Source organism: Podarcis erhardii (genome assembly GCF_964252035.2).
Source record: "Podarcis erhardii genome assembly, chromosome: Z".
NCBI lineage: Eukaryota > Metazoa > Chordata > Lepidosauria > Squamata > Lacertidae > Podarcis > Podarcis erhardii.
Window position 1 is genome coordinate 20,512,985 of NC_138504.1, and position 16,551 is coordinate 20,529,535.

General features: G+C 41.8%; 1 protein-coding gene across 10 annotated transcripts in view; it reads right to left on the reverse strand.

Annotated features, from left to right (window-relative positions):
* The window catches only part of DACH2 (dachshund family transcription factor 2), a 325,632-nt gene that overhangs the window by 122,992 nt on the left and 186,089 nt on the right, over window positions 1-16,551 (reverse strand). For 7 of the 10 annotated variants that reach the window (XM_081848011.1, XM_081848004.1, XM_081848006.1 and 4 more), the window contains exon 3: window positions 14,707-14,778. The exons of the other annotated variants lie outside the window; for them this stretch is intronic. In XM_081848011.1, the coding sequence (XP_081704137.1) occupies window positions 14,707-14,778 (72 nt within the window). The remainder of the gene's footprint in view (window positions 1-14,706; window positions 14,779-16,551) is intronic. 10 annotated transcript variants of the gene reach the window in all.

The following is a 16,551-nucleotide window of genomic DNA, read 5'->3' on the forward strand; positions in this document are numbered from 1 at the left end:
TGAACCATTATTTGCCAGTAAAGAGCCTATATATATTATACACATGTAACCTACCTATTCTTTAAAGAGCTCAAGGCACTTCACATCTCTCCCCATTTTAACCTCACAACAATCCTGTAAAGGTAAAGGTAAAAGGACCCCTCACCATTAGGTCCAGTTGTGGCCGACTCTGGGGTTGCGGCGCTCATCTCGCTTTATTGGCCGAGGAAGCCGGCGTACAGCTTCTGGGTCATGTGGCCAGCATGACTAAGCCGCTTCTGGCAAACCAGAGCAGTGCACGGAAACACCGTTTACCTTCCCGCCAGAGCGGTACCTATTTATCTACTTGCACTTTGACGTGCTTTCAAACTGCTAGGTTGGCAGGAGCAGGGACTGAGCAATGGGAGTGCACCCCATTGCGGGGATTCGAACCACCGACCTTCTGATTGGCAAGTCCTAGGCTCTGTGGTTTAACCAACAGCGCCACCCGCATCCCCTAACAATCCTGTAGTTAGGATTAAATATAGGAACTGCCCCGAGGTTACTCAGGGAGCTTCATAGCTGACAAAAGATTGTGCCTTGGTTTCCCCAGTCCAAGTGAGATACTCTAACCACCAGTGGTGGCTGGTGCCCATTGGAACTGGTAGGATAGGAGGCAGGGAGCCCAATAGTGGTTGGAGTCAGAGCCAATGACAGGCAGAGTCAACTAGTTTTCTCCTCACCTTCCTGTTTGCAGATTTCTACAAGGGTGACAACGAGACTACGGAAAAGGAAGCTAACAGACAGTGCTACCCCTTGGCCTGAATGTAAGAAAGAAGGCAGGCACATGGAAGGTAGTTAAGACCAGATTGAGGCTGGTGGGGCAGTGCCTCATTCAATCCAATGGTCCAGGCCTCCACTGCTAACCACTACAGCACACTAACTCCCCGGCGTTATTTGTGTTTTTTCCCATTTGCTGTCTTTTGTGTGTGGTTTTTAGACAGCTGCATTTTAAATAATTAGTTTTAATTGTGGATTTTACATTTGGTGCATTCAGGTTTTTTAACAGCCACTTCAGGAGCTTTTGTAGCTGAGAAACAGGGCAGCAGTATAAGAGTAAACAACGTCTCTCTTAAGGGGATGCAAGAAAAATGTTCATCTAAGTAAGAAAGTTGAGCTGCCTAAGGAATATACAAGATGCATGCATTGGGAGTATAAGCTTGGAACAAGCTGGAAAAAGAACATATTTTATTCATTATTTTAGTTCGTTATTTTAAAGTATTCATTATTATAACATAACGGTACATAATACAAGGCTGGAGAGAATAAAGTGCAATCATTCACCGTGTAAACACACTTTAAAGCTTGCCTTCACATCTGCTTTCCACCTGTGCAGAGGAATAATCTATCTTGGTGTTAAAGGGCCCTAAAACAACAACAACACCAACAACAACAAAATTAGGGGTTGCATAAAGTAAGTGACTTTGCAGTTAATTGACAGTATGTGTTGGTGTGATAATGTCCAAAAGGCTCAGTTAAATACTTTTGAGCTTTGAGAAGGAAAGGCGGAGTATAAATTTAAGAAGTAAAAATATATTCCTTGGAGTTGCATGTAACATTGCACTGTGTTATCACAGGTACAATAGTGTTTATAAGTGATAGCCCAGCAAGCCCTTATGGTTTCAAAGAGTTATGCTTCAAGGTTTGAAGTATAAACACCCATTATCCAATAACGGTCTGAAGACTGTACTGCCCTTTCTACATTAGAATGTGTATCATATAATCATAAATACCATTTGCATATCTATTTGAACATAAGAACTGCTTATATAACGATATATTCAAATTAGGATTATTCTTATTGTTAATGTGAGTTGATGTTGTTTCTTTTTGCTTTCTTTTTGTTATATTTGCAGTAAAATTTATTATTATTATTATTATTATTATTATTATTATTATTATTATTATTATTTTGGGGAACCCAGGTTTAGCATCTGGGTTTTAAGAGCTCCAGAACAGGAATACATTGTGAAAACAGAAGTGAATGTCAGAACATTTACTGTACTTTATTAATGCATAGTGTCTTTTTTGTTGCTGGTTTCCAGTTATGGTACATTTTACAAATAAATTAGGTTCAAAGTTAAGGAATAGTTCCTTGAAATAAGGGAAAAGTGGGGAAGGCTAGGCAGCTGCTTACAGAAACCAGGGGAGGTCTTGCATTTACCTGTTTAACTGGAAATGAATTGAATTGTTGTAAAAAGGTAAAGGGACCCCTGACCATTAGGTCCAGTCGCAGACGACTCTGGGGTAGCGGCGCTCATCTCGCTTTATTGGCCTATGGAGCCGGTGTACAGCTTCCGGGTCATGTGGCCAGCATGAATAAGCCGCTTCTGGCGAACCAGAGCAGTGCACGGAAACGCCGTTTACCTTCCCACCGTAGCGATACCTATTTATCTACTTGCACTTTGACGTGCTTTCGAACTGCTGGGTTGGCAGGAGCAGGGACCAAGCAACAGGAGCTCACCCCGTTGCAGGGATCCGAACCACCGACCTTCTGATTGGCAAGCCCTAGGCTCCGTGGTTTAACCCACAGTGCCACCCGCGCTGAATTGTTGTAGAATACTACAAATTCCATGACCCACCCACACGTTTTGACGGGTCAGTTTTTTGGGAAGGTGCCTTATTCCCTGAACCATCAAGGCAACAATCAGGCAGAAGGCGTTATCAGTGCCATTCTATTGACCTGCAGCAGTTTGGCAGGATTTCAGGCAGGGTTCTTTCCGAGCCCTAGGTGGTGAAGCTAGGGATTGAATTTGGAGTCTTCTGGGACCTGGAAGGCCACATGTAGCTAAACTGAGATTGCAACTGGCCCTAAACTTCATGGTCTATGACTGATTCTGGAAGAGAAGCACCTTTTAAATGCCTACCAAAGGGAGAATTAAGCAAAGCTTGACTCTTTCCCCTAGTGAAAACAACAGGATACAAAAGTGCTTCAACTCGACTGGACTGCATTCTTATTTTCTGAATATCACATAGCACAAAGGCATTTCATCATGTGGATCGTCTATTGAAAACAGACAGAAGATGCGTCTCTTTGCTAATTCAACTTCAACATTTATTCTCCAAAATGTTAAAAGCTATTCAACATCAAGTTTGGGCCTAATGACTTGCCAAATTGTATTTCAATCAAAGCCATTGTTTAGGTTAGAAGAAGTCTTCTCAGCCAGTGCATTTGAAAGCAATTAGCAGTTTCTTTTAATCTATGTATTTTTTTTTAAGTCAGAAAGCCAATTATTTAATTGAAAATTTATATGGAGGGGGGTAAATTACTCCCAGACTCCCAAGTCTTTTATAGAGCTGATTTCAGCAACTTTTAAAGGTGTTCACATTATGGTGAACAGAGTTGTTTGTAGTAGGGAAATGTAACTGTTATTAACAGTGATGTTAGGTGGTTCTACTAGAATAGACATGGACAACTTAATTTCATGCACTTTTATCTACTCACATTCCTCCTGCCCCCAGGAAACAATGTGTGAGTTAATTGTCTCAATTTACCTCATTGGGTTGAAAAAGTCTGAATAAAAAATAAATAAATCTGAATATCAAACATCCATTAGGTTAGTGAGGAGTTTCAGACTATTAAAAATAAGTATCCTCTTTATTCTTCAGGAGTAATGGGACATAAGTATGACAGTTCATTGTGGCCTCTGCCAGGTAAAGTAAATGAGCTTTTCAGGCAGAAAGACAGACAGACAGACAGACAGACAATCTAGCCATCTCGATAAACAATAAAGCTGGACCAAATATCTGCCTTCTACAGGACCATTTGTCATCTACAAATGTGGTGGTAGAGGAGCAGCTATTAGCTGGCTCTCAGGTGGAGTTAGAGGGAAGGGATTTCAAGACCTTTTGGAAGGCCGGACACATTTCCATGGGTAGACTGGAATGCTACTTGAAGCAACATGGTTGTTTTTCCTTTTTCTTTTTTAGTTAAGAAAGACCCTTGTCATCCAATATTTGAAAAGAACCCTGTCCATTCAATGAAAGGTCTTAGTATTTCATCCCTCAAAAACCAGATCAATCTTTGGGGGTTATGATTATGGCAGCCATATGCCCTACTTTACAAACGATACAGCTCTGTTTGTAGGAGCTGTCTATTTGAAGGGCTGTCTGGTCCAAGTCTGGTTTAATGATAAGAGATCATTAGAAGGGAAAGTAGGAGCCTTCAACAGTGGCCCATCAACAGTGAACACCAGGACAGCAGACTGAGCAACACACAGGTCACTTGACCACAGTTTCCGCCACTACAGTGAGATTATTATTTTTTTATAGATGTGTTAATTGCCTTCCAAATATATGTCCCAAGGCAATTTATAGGCACATGCTTTAAAAAAAAGCTGAATTACTTTTAAAAACAGGTGAAGAACCACCAAGTACAATTTTAAAAACATGACAAAATCAACATCTACAGCAAAGACCTTTTCATTTAGCTGAAAAAGCTTGTTGAAAGAAAAATGTCTCCAATTGTTTCTGGAGGGTACATAGTGGGCATATCAGGAATACAGAACAGGGGCAGCCCCACAGGAAGTCCTGCTCCGGAGGTTACTGTGCAGCAGGCTTCTGGTATTTCCAGTACTTCAGGGAGCAAGTATTCTGCAGAACACTGTGAACTACTGGGCCTATAAGGTGGTCTCTCAAGTAACCTTGCCCCGAGTTGTATAAGGTCGTATACATTATTAAGACCTTTAACTTTGCTGGATAGCTGTTTGGGAACCATTGCAAATCTCACAAACAAGGTCTATATGCTAGCAGGAGTTTGTTCCCACAAGAAACCTAGTCACTGCTGCTGCCGCCTCTGAACCAACCTCAAGAGTAGTCCCTCCATAGAGCACATTGCGGTAATCCAACTACCAATGCTTTGAGTACTGTGGTCAAGCTAACCCAATTCAGGAAAGTCTGTACCTGCCTTACCATCTGAAGCTGGTAAAAGGCACCCCTAGCTTCTAATAACACCAGTGATAGAGCCAGATCTAGCACCCCCAGACTACATACCTATTCCTTCAGGGGGAGAGATATTGTGCTCCTATTTACACTGGAATAGTTATTTCTAAATTTGCACCATATGAATTAGCATGTGCAAACTGTGAATCAGTAGACTCTGCTTTTTGGGGCAAAAACTTTTTCTCTTTTTTCTGCAACATAGTAGTCATCCTATCTGGGCACATAGCTATCCTAACCGCTTAATTAAAAATGGTTTACACAACGCGGCATAAAATACTCATTTAAAAATAGCAAATAAAGACATAATAAATGATCAAAACAAAGATAAAATCAACATATTTTGAAAACCAAATATACAAAATAAAACTGCATGTCTGGGTAGGCTTCCCTAAACTAAACAATTTTAGCAGTTGCGGAAAAAGTACACAGTGAAGGCACCTGCCTAATTTCAATAGGTAGGGAGTTCCAGAGTATACAAATATTAGATAGAATATATATATATACACACACACACACACACACACACACCATTTAACCCTTGTTAACATCTAATTGGATAGAGTAATGTCACGCACCACTTATTTCTACTCTCAGTGTCAAAGTGATATATTATGCAAAACAGCCTTTTCAAATTATGATTAAGTCCTTCAGTGGTGCCCATGTTCACACTAAACCTACTTATCTTAAATATTATCATTTCCTGCATGGTCAGTGGCCTCAGAGAGGGTAAGAGGAAGGTGGTAAAGAGATTACAATGCAGTCAAGTCTAATTGATAGATATCTGTAATAGGAAGCGACGGGGAGTACTTTGGATACATTAAAGGAAGTCCGATGCTAATAGAATTGAACAAAAGTCAGCCGGAACAAAACAAAACCCTACTTACATTTGTTGAACGACTCCAAACGGATCAGTGATGGGAGGATTAAAAATATTACTTACCACAGACTGCAGATCTTTTTTTCCTGACATCTATCCAAGCCTTATCGCAAAGCTCAGGGGCAGGGGAAATAATATATGAAACAATGAGGAAGCCCCCTACAAATCAGGCTCGCTAATATACCGCTTGCTTGGCTTATTTCAAACCTGAGATGTGTGACAGAGGCTTCACACAGTACCGATGAGGAAGGACTGCTGCTAAGTGGTAGAGCACATGGCTTGCGTGGAGAGGGTCCCAGGTTCATTCCCTGGCATCTCCACATAGGGATGGGGAAAGTGCACTCCACTAGAGAGCTATTGCCAGTGTAGACAATGTTGAGTTATTGGACTGAAAGGCTAACTTGGTAGGAGACAGTTTCCTATGTTCCTATACGTGTTCTTTCTGGGCAACTACGGATATTAAAAATCTGTGTTCCTAACTTTTAGTAGGGTGGGTTTAGTTAGATCTAGTTAGATCTAGGGATGGGGAATAAAACTGGTTTAGTTCAAGTTTAAAGGCAAACCTAGAACATCTGAACTTTTTAAAACCGTATGTGAACTAAAACATAGTTGTCCTTAAGAAATTCACACTTCTCTGAATTTTGCAATGCAGTTCTTCAGCTAAGCAACCTGTAAAAAAAAAAAAGTGTGTGTGTGTGCTATGGTAAAGTGTGCATTAAAAAATGAATATATAGCTGAAAATAACGTACAGAAATGCAATATATGTGGGGAAACTAGTTGCAAATATGTATATTTAATTAAAATCTTCATTAGATTTTTTTAAAAATCAAAATCATTGCAGAAATTTGTACAACTAAATTTAACACTGGACAAATGAAGAGACTCGGAGAACTGAAACTGACATATTTATCTGCAGTTAAATTTGCCTTTTTATATATTTTATATTTTTTTTAGTTATAAATTTTATTCTGTCTTTTATACTTGATTCACTTTGATCACTTTGCAGGTCACAAGTAAAAAATCAATGGGAACATCATGAATCAACACACAACAAGAAATAAACATTTGTTACAGAAAGCACCATTCCATCCCATAGCAGTGGCAAGCACAACCAATTCCCATAATTAATCAATCAACAGGTTAAAATCTAAAAGTTGAACCCAGGCAACTAAAGGCTATTTGAAAGAGTGAAGTCCTTAAAATAACATCGTGAGACAGGTCTAATGACACCTGTCTAGATAAGGCATTCCACATAGAGAAGGCCCTGGTCATAGTGACACTCAGAGAAGGAATGGAGTGTCTATGGGCACACAAACTGATATCTATATCCATATCCAAAGTTTCTGAGATGCCCAGTAAGTTCTAACCTGGAGTGGGGATCTGGAGTCCTCCAGACACTGATGGACTACAACTCTCATCATTCCTGAAACTTGGCCACACTTTCTGGGCAACATATGGAGAGAACATCAGCCTGAAGCCTAACTACATCAGAAGTAGTGTGAGAAGAAAAAGCCCATCCCACTTGCACTTCCTCTCTTGAAATTCCTTTAGAACAAAGGTAGAGAACCTCTGACCCACAGGGCAAATTTGGAATGCCAATACTCATTTGGTCCATGAGGCCATTTTCCTCAAATCACATCTACCTGCCCCACACCTGATGTCATATGTGATGTCAGGTTGTGAGGGTAGATATTGGCTAGATCAGCTGCTCACATACCTGAACTCTTCAGAAAGCAGGACTTCTCTCTTCACTTCTCAGTGAAGAGCAGATGGCTTGAACAACCCACCTGTCAGTTACATGGCATGATTAGGACATCAGTTAGCCCGTGGGGTGAGGATAAAATGCCAGCCAGGCCAAAAAGGTTCCCTAACCCAGCTTTAAAACATTTTCTGGGGCAGGTAGGAGCAGGATTGCCAGCTGTTAAGTCAGTGCTCCATATAGCTCCTTGGTCTTCTACTGGGTTTCAGACCACATGACTCTTCATGCAACAAGTGTGCTTGAAGCTAAACAGTTCCAGGTCAGGTCAGGTCAGTGTTTGGATGAGAGACCACCTGGGATTCCCTGTGTATACTGCTATGAATTCCGCAGCACAAGAAAGGGAGGCTATAAATGAAATAAATTGATAATCTTTTTTTTAAAAAAAAAAACCCACAACCCAGAATAAATTATGCAAAATAAGCACTTTTAAACATAATTTTGTTTGTTTTACTATATTTATATCCTACTTTCCCATACAATATACACAAAATGGCTAACTGATTAAAGCAACCAATAAAAATGTCACTGGAAAACCATCGTTTGATAAAACACCGAAAGCAGCATTGATCATTCATGGGAAGGCATTTAAAAAGCACAGCAACCATCTGAGATCAAAAGCCTGCTGAAACAGACAACCTTAGCTGTTAATCTGGGGGTGGGGGTGAGGGTGGGGGTATCCTAGGGCATCAACTTCCGCAATCCAGGCACTGCCATGGAAAAGGCCTCAACAATCCTCTAATGCTGGTTGGATAAAAAGAGAGTAGCTCTGGTGCTGGCCTTAAGAAGTAGTTCTTAAGGCAGGTATAGCCCCCAGATGCTGCACACTTGCAACTGCCATCAGCTCCCACCCACAACATCTGGAGAGCACCAAATTGGCTACCCCTGGTCTTAGCTTATCTCAAGCCTCATTCAATTAATGCAACAAGAGTTCAAGACTTGAGAGCAAGGCGTGCCCTCCAGCCCTGTTCCCAAGCACCGTGTGCTTTGATTAGCCCCACCCTTTGGTGTCCATGGGTAAAGGGGGCCTTCACACATGCAGCTGTTGCACAAATGCTTCCTCATGACCTGGAACCCTGATTTTGTAGTATTCCACATCACATAGAGCAGGCTTCCTCAAACTCGGCCCTCCAGATGTTTTGAGACTACAATTCCCATCATCCCTGACCACTGGAATCATGGGAGTTGTAGGAAAAAAACATCTGGAGGAGTGGGTTGAGGAAGCCTGACACAGAAGCTTCCCTAAGAACAAAAGGCCCCTGTGGGCACTCAAACAATGTGTACGAATACAAGGTACGCCTAAATGCAGCATGGTGGCGGGGAGCGCACGGCCATAGCTCAGTGGCAGAGCACATGCTATGTATGCAGAAGGTTCCAATTTCAATTTCTGGCATCTCCAGGTCTGACAGCTTCCTATGTCCCTACTGGGCTTCTTTGAGTCACTTGAAAGGGGGCTCTGGTTCTAAACTATTCAGCAACCAGTTTCAGGATTGCGCTTGTTTTCTTTTTGCTCAGTCTACAGGTGTTAAGTAGAGACGATGCAAACAAAGATGCAGGACGGCACCATTTACTGGCCTTCCCACAACATGCTGTCCTCCAGATGTCTTTGGACCTCCGACTCCCATCAGCTTCAGCAGCATGGCCAATGGTCAGGGATGATGGGAGTTGTAGTCCAGCAACATCTGGAGAGGGAAGGCTGCCATAATTAGACAAAGACACTGAGGGCAACACATTTAGAAGATTTCAGAGAGAATCTTCAAATGTAGGTATTTAAGTCGCCATCCTAATAATAATAATAATAATAATAATAATAATAATAATAATAATAATGCCACTGCTGACTTTCATTGTCAACATGACCATAGGACAAGGCTAATTATTACTAGCACCAGAAGCAGCTTGTGATTTTATATTACATTGAGGTAAATTACACTGGAATTAGAGTGGATTACTTTTATCAAATAGGGAATAAGCTGTTAATTAACTCCCTGCTGTAGCAATCTCTTTCAGAGCTTGCAACTGTTATTAGCTCTAGATTAAACTGTTGAATTAATTTCCCACTTACTTACTATTTCAAGAGGGTTTTTTTTTTTAATTTACCTGGCAGCAGCTTTAATGGGAAATTGTATTAGCGAGCATAAATTGTTTTCTCCCCCTTTCCTTCCTATTTTCCTTTTGGTGGGGAGGGTAAACAGTTTGTGGTAATGTTTATGAAGTCGTTTTGTTTGAGCAATATGTATATATATATATAATTGTAGTTTTAATTAGTGCACGGTTGTCAGAGTATTAGGTCTGAGATTACATTATGGCTTTTGGAGAAAACAAACACTCAGGTAATCCTCACATTAAGAATAAGTTTACAAATGGGGGGGGGTACTCTGTTGGTGTGGCTGTGTTGGTGTGAGGGGGGCAAACAAAGTTCACTGTCTCTCAAAGTAGCCTTTGGGGCAGAGCCCAGCATTCCCCAGATTTCTGCCTCCAGATGTTTTGGATTACAATTCCCATCGAATTGGGTGTAGTTGGCACCCAGTGAAGGCTTCTCCAGTGGGGCAAACACCACAAACCTCAGTCTGCCCTCTTCTGGCCCCCACCTGCCTGCCAACATCTTTGGTCTCCTTGGCCTCTGTGTTGCCCTTGTGGAACTCAGCAGGGAGGAAGATGGGGAACAAAGCTAGTATTAGTTGGTTCCACTTTTCATTGGCTTCGGCTCCCAGCGATTTTTGTTTCCTGGCTTTTTGCCCTGCCAGTTCCACCACTGAGCATGGGCAATGGAGAGGGATGGTGATGCTTGTAGTCTCACCACATCTGGAGGGATAAAGGGAAAGGGAGGCCTACCACATTTTGCTGTCTGAGAAGTCTTCTCTCCCAAAGTCAAAGGTGTTTTGTACTTTAGGCCAACCAGATTATTTGGGCACATCAGGTAGAAACTTCCACAAGCAGCCCTCCCACTCCCTGGCAGTTAAAATACAACAAATTTATATACTTAGTAACTAAGAACTTGCTGCCTTTCACAACACCCGAAGTCAGATGCCTGAGGCAGTTGCCTTAGTCTGCCTAATGACAGGACTGTCACTGCTGACCTTCAGGGCAAAAATATAACCAGCTGGTTTCAATAAATAAATAAATTGGGGGTGGAGAACCTGTGAATTTCCAGATGTTATACAACTACAACTCCCATCATCTCAGTCTATTCGCTGGGGCTGGTGAGAGCCCCAGCCCCAAACATCTGGAGGGCACCAAGTTGGGAAAAATTGAGCTGTACAAAAGCTCTGTCATGGATCTGCCAGTCCCATGAATGAACCTAAGTGGTCAAGCCAGTTGGAGTACCTGATGAAGTGTGTAGCACACCTCAACCCTGGAGCAAGGCTGCAAACCCTTTGGTTCTGCAGTTTTTGAGAAAACATCTTAAATGATCAGCCTAAAGCCCCATCTAGTCCTTCATTCTATGATTCTGTTCCAGATCAATAAGGGAGGCCTGCAAGGAGGACACAAGCTGCAGAAGTTGCCCACTTCTGCTACCCAGAGACTGGAATTCAGGAGCATGCTGCCAGTGATTGTAGAGGTAGTATTTGGCTATCATGACTAGCAGCCATTGGCAGATTTATTCCTATGACTTTGTCTAATTTCCCTTTAAAGCCATAGAGAACCCTATGGGGGGCACATTAGTCGCCCATCCCCTAACTGTAGGAGGGGTGGCAGAAATTAAACATAAACAGAAGCATTAAAACATCAGTTGGAATTGTTTCAATTAATTGCAGCCTCATTTTTATAAAGATTTAACTATTCATGCAAATAAAAACAAAATCAGAAATGAAATACTAGGTGGCAGTCATCACTACACTGAGAGTCAGTACAGTGTAGTGCAGTTTCCACCAGCCCTGTGCCTTCAAGATAGGACTGGGAATGATGGAATATAAAGTCCAAAAGGTCAGGGCAGCACCAGGTCTCTGGTGCTTCCAGGGCTCACTCAGTCATGAAGCCAATCAGAAGGTCGGTGGTTTGAATCCCCGCAACGGGGTGCGCTTCCATTGCTCAGTCCCTGCTCCTGCCAACCTAGCAGTTCAAAAGCACATCAAAGTGCAAGTAGATAAATAGGTACCGCTCCTGCGGGAAGGTAAACGGCATTTCCGTGCACTGCTCTGGTTCACCAGAAGTGGCTTAGTCATGCTGGCCACATGACCCGGAAGCTGTACGCCGGCTCCCTCGACCTATAGAGTGAGATGAGCTCCACAACCCCAGAGTTGTCCGGGACTGGACCTAACGGTCAGGAGTCCCTTTACCTTATGGCCTTGTGTGTGAAGTATTGTTTTTGTTTGGCACTATGGTATGTATTTTTGTTGTTTTATATTGTAAACCGCCCTGTGATCCTCAGATGAAGGGCAGTATAGGAGGAGGAGGAGGAGGAGGAGGAGGAGGAGGAGGAGGAGGAGGAGGAGGAGGAGGAGGAAGAAGAAGGAGGAGGAGGAGGAGGAGGAGGAGGAGGAGGAGGAGGAGGAGGAAAATCTGTGGTCAGTGGACCATAAATAAATTATATCCACATTTGGTTATAAATCTAGCATAACAAACCTCTAACAAAAGCTTGATTAGACATCTCTTCCTCTTCATTAGCACTGTAGCTGTTTTCACAGAGAACCCTATGGGGGGCACATTAGTCGCCCATCCCCTAACTGTAGGGGGGGGTGGCAGAAAGTGGTGTACAGTGGAACTTATTAAAACATAAACAGAAGCATTAAAACATCAGTTGGAATTGTTTCAATTAATTGCAGCCTCATTTTTATAAAAATGTAACTATTCATGCAAATAAAAACAAAATCAGAAATGAAATGTGTAGGGAAGGTGGAATGTGCTGACACACAACACAACTTTACAGCCTTTTAAAATACAAAAGTAATTTTAAAAATAATCGGTTTAAATATATATATGTATGTAAATGAACAAACCCCAAAACTAATAGTCCCCCCCCCAAATTACTCTTTTATTACATGGTTTCAATTAGCAATTTCTCCCCCTTCATAAAGGTACAAATTGCTCTTTTCTTTTCTCTGGAGGAAATTACAAGATGATAGAAATACTAAAAAGAAATCAACCAAATGCTAGACTTAAGCTGAAAGCATACATTGTGCATGTTTGACAATTCCTGCACAGTGCACACATGAGATGTGTCCCTTGGCTTTGGTTACACATAATATTGTACCCAAATCCACTCATTGCTCATTGCATTTAATATACACAATGCTTAAGAATTACAAACAATTCATGTTTTCAGTCTGAGCATGGCCATGCTTCCTTTGAAGTCGTTAGGAAATAGGTTGTGGTATTACTTAAAGCATTTATGCTGGAACATGCAGAAAGTTTTTAGGCTACAGGTGCACAGATGACTTTGCCCAGATGCAACATGGCCACATCTGGATCCTAAACAATAGATGTATTCTCAGTTTCTTTATAGTGCAAATCTCATGGGTCAGAAGGAAGGGTTGCATTCACAAGTAATAGTGCTACATGCGCTGTCAACATCTAGTCAAAGGATTCATGATCCCAAAGTGTGCTTCCTGAACAAAAAAAGTGCACGGGGGGGGGGGCGCCTTGGCTTCAGACCATGAGCCCACCATTAGGCCTTGCACATTGTATGTGCATTCATTCCACTCTGGGGTTCTGTGGCTGCTAACACTACACAGATGAAACTATATCACTAAGTGGGTTTCTCCAATTCAGTGCTGGGAGCAATTCTGAGCTTGGCTTAGGGATCTTAGTGTGCTCAACACTGCATGATGTTTGAAGACCCACGGCACACAAGTAATTTCTACATCAGCTGTTCCACTTCTTGAATTAAACATCTGCCTCCAAATCAGTGGCTGCCAATATGCTCAGCAAGTGGACATAAATCAATATCGAAGTGCATGGAGAATGCTGTTCTAGAGCACACTGCACCATACACACAGAGAGATTTTAATGCGCTTTCAGAGGCAGATAACTAAATATCTGACTTCCTGGCCTAGTTGGTGGCACAATTCTCCCTTTCAGTTCAAGAGGTCCTATGTTTAATTCCCACATAAGTTGTTGAATAGAGGGTAAACGGAGCCATACCTTTTAGATGCTAGGAAATACTCAGGTCTATAATCCTGAACTGCTCTCAGTAGGGCACAGAGTAGACAACACTGCTAGATGAACTAGTGGTATAAGGCAGCTTTCTACATTCAGAAGAACCATAGCTCAAAGGAAAAGTGCCTGTTTTTGATGCATGGGTCAGCCTCCATGTCTCAGTAGGGCTGCGAAAGACTCCAGTTTGAAACCTTGGAAAACTACTGCCAGTCAACATATGCTGAGCTAGATGCGTCAATGGCCTGACTTGATATAAGACAGCTTACAATGGTTACGTCACAACTGGACCTATGGGGCCTCCTGCTCCTCTCTAGGGCTGCCTCAACCTTCCAAGTTGCTTGCGCCACTTGCTGGCTACTTGTGCCCTCCATATGTGTGAACCTACCTAAGTCAGTCCATGGCATTAACAGAGCAATACAGACATGGCCCACCTGGATACTTAAGCTAGCTGCCATCACCAAATCTTCAGGTACATGCACAGCAGCTAGCAAAACTTAGCCCAAGTAAGTCTAGCTCCTATTACACTCCACCTTAAGACTATGAATTCATATATATTTTGTGTAGCTTCAACAATACCAGCTTCACAACCCTCCTGTTGCTTTGCTTAACCTCCAGCCAGCTAAGAGGCTCTGGAGGAACTTGTTCACTATTTTGGGATATTCTAGTTGGTCGGTCAATATAAAGTTATTGACCACCTATGGGTTTTGAAATTTCTCAGATGCACCAACACAGCTATGCTTAAACAAAAACAAAAACCCTCAGTAAGTTAATGATGTATTGTGTATAAGAAGTGTTTCTTTCCATTCACATCTTAACTGATTGCCAAGTCAGCTACACCAAAGCTTTCACCATTCAAGTGGTTGCAAGTTAGAATAATTCAAGGGTATCAGACAGAAATCATATGCGTATGCAGGAATACAAACACACATGCTTTTTTACAAAATATATGTATGCAAAGTTATGTTCCGGGGGGGGGGGGATGTATGTGACACAAGATATAAATAGGAGTAAACACCTTGTATTTGAAGGGTCTTGAGCTCTGCAAACTTTATGTGGCTTTCATCAGGGAAAAACAAAGTTCTTATATCTGGAAAGAAAAACACTGTTAAAAGCCTTTACATAATATTGAATGGGAACACTGTCTTTTATGTCATTTTGTCCATATATACAGATAGAATAAGAAGAGGTGGGCATTTCAGATCTGGAAGGCCCTGCAGGAGGAAGATTTGTTCATTCATAGATGACTAGAGAGCCTTCCCACCCATAAGGTATATGGTGGGAAGTTCTAGCGCTGAGCTGAATTTCTCAGAAAACTTTTTTTTTCTTTCTTAGAAAGCTTCTGAGATTTTTTCCATTCTTCTAGCACCACCCCTTTAAAAAAGTAAGACCACTTTGCAGAGTTTCCCCTGAATATTTTCCAACATTTTTTAGTATAAGTTGTAATTGCCCACCACCACCACATTACCCTGGGGTGACACTATGTTCTGGTGCAGGATGCAAAATGGCAATCAGGTTGCCAACAAAGTTGCTGCTACTCCCACTTGCTGTGGGAAACAACCAAAATATACCATCAAAAAAGAGACAAAAGAAGTTATGCCACTGTCACTACTAATGGTGAGCCCTACCTCCAATAAACGGTTGGGTAAGTTATCTGCCTGCTGAAGAACTTTGGCAAAACGTTCCTCCACCACCAGCATGACTCTTCCCAGTTTCTCCAACACAATAGCATAAGAAGAACCTACTGGATCAGACCAATGACTCATCTAGTCCAGCACCCTGGTCTCACACTGGCCAACCAGATGCTTGTGGGAAACTCTTAAGCAGGACCTGAGCAAAAGAGCACTCTCCCCTGCTATGGCTTCTAACAACTGATATTCAGAAGCAATATGGAGGCACAGCTCAGCCACGGAGGTCCAGCTCAGCCAATGGCTCAGCTAGTACCCATTGATGGCTTTATCCTCCATTTCCACAGGTAGGGTGGAGAATTCTGGGAAGCCACTTGCACACAGCTCTAGTAAGAACTCTTTGTGTCAAAGCCAATATACAGATTCAGAAATACCACCAGTATGTGGCCCCTGCTTAAATGTTTTGGCTTAAGAATGCCTACCCAGACATATAAAAGCTACAGGTGTTTTATTTCTTTTTTTTAGCTAGTGTTGATTTTAATTTTCTTTTTAATAGTTTTAAATACCCGATTGAACTATTTTTTTACAGGTAATTTTAATGTTTTATTTTATATTGTGGTAAACAGCAGAGAGCTTGCTGTTTTGCAATCATCCGGTATATAAATTTTGTTAAATAAATTAATATATGGCAACAGTTTGCTGCAGTTCCCACTTGTAAGCTATTCTACTATTCAAGACCTGCTCTATACACTCAATGCCCTGCAGTTGGCCACTTTGCCACTCCAGGCTGAAAAAGCATAGCTGGAACGTAAGACTTTGATACCCTATTAATGTTATTCTACTGAGAGTGGTTCTGAGCAGTAAGTACATACTGTTTATAGATCCCATTTGAATACTGTATTCCAACTGCATAATTTGAGGTTTGCTAGAGGAGAATCTGGAATTGTTGACACTCACAGATCCAGACCCCTTCTCCTGAATGACACCACCTAACAGCAGCTCCTACTATTCCAGAAAACCTCTGGCTGGCCTATGTCTGCTTGTTGCACGAGTTAGGAACACTGTAAAATTTCAATGATGTCTTTAAATTTGAATGGTTTCAAGCTGTTGTAAACTCCTGAAGCAATCAAAAATAATCTATCATGGGACTGCTGGGTAAGTGTACACTGCGCCATGGCCTGATCTGATGTTAGATTTATTGGAGGGTAAATTATGTCATTTATGCATCAACTCAC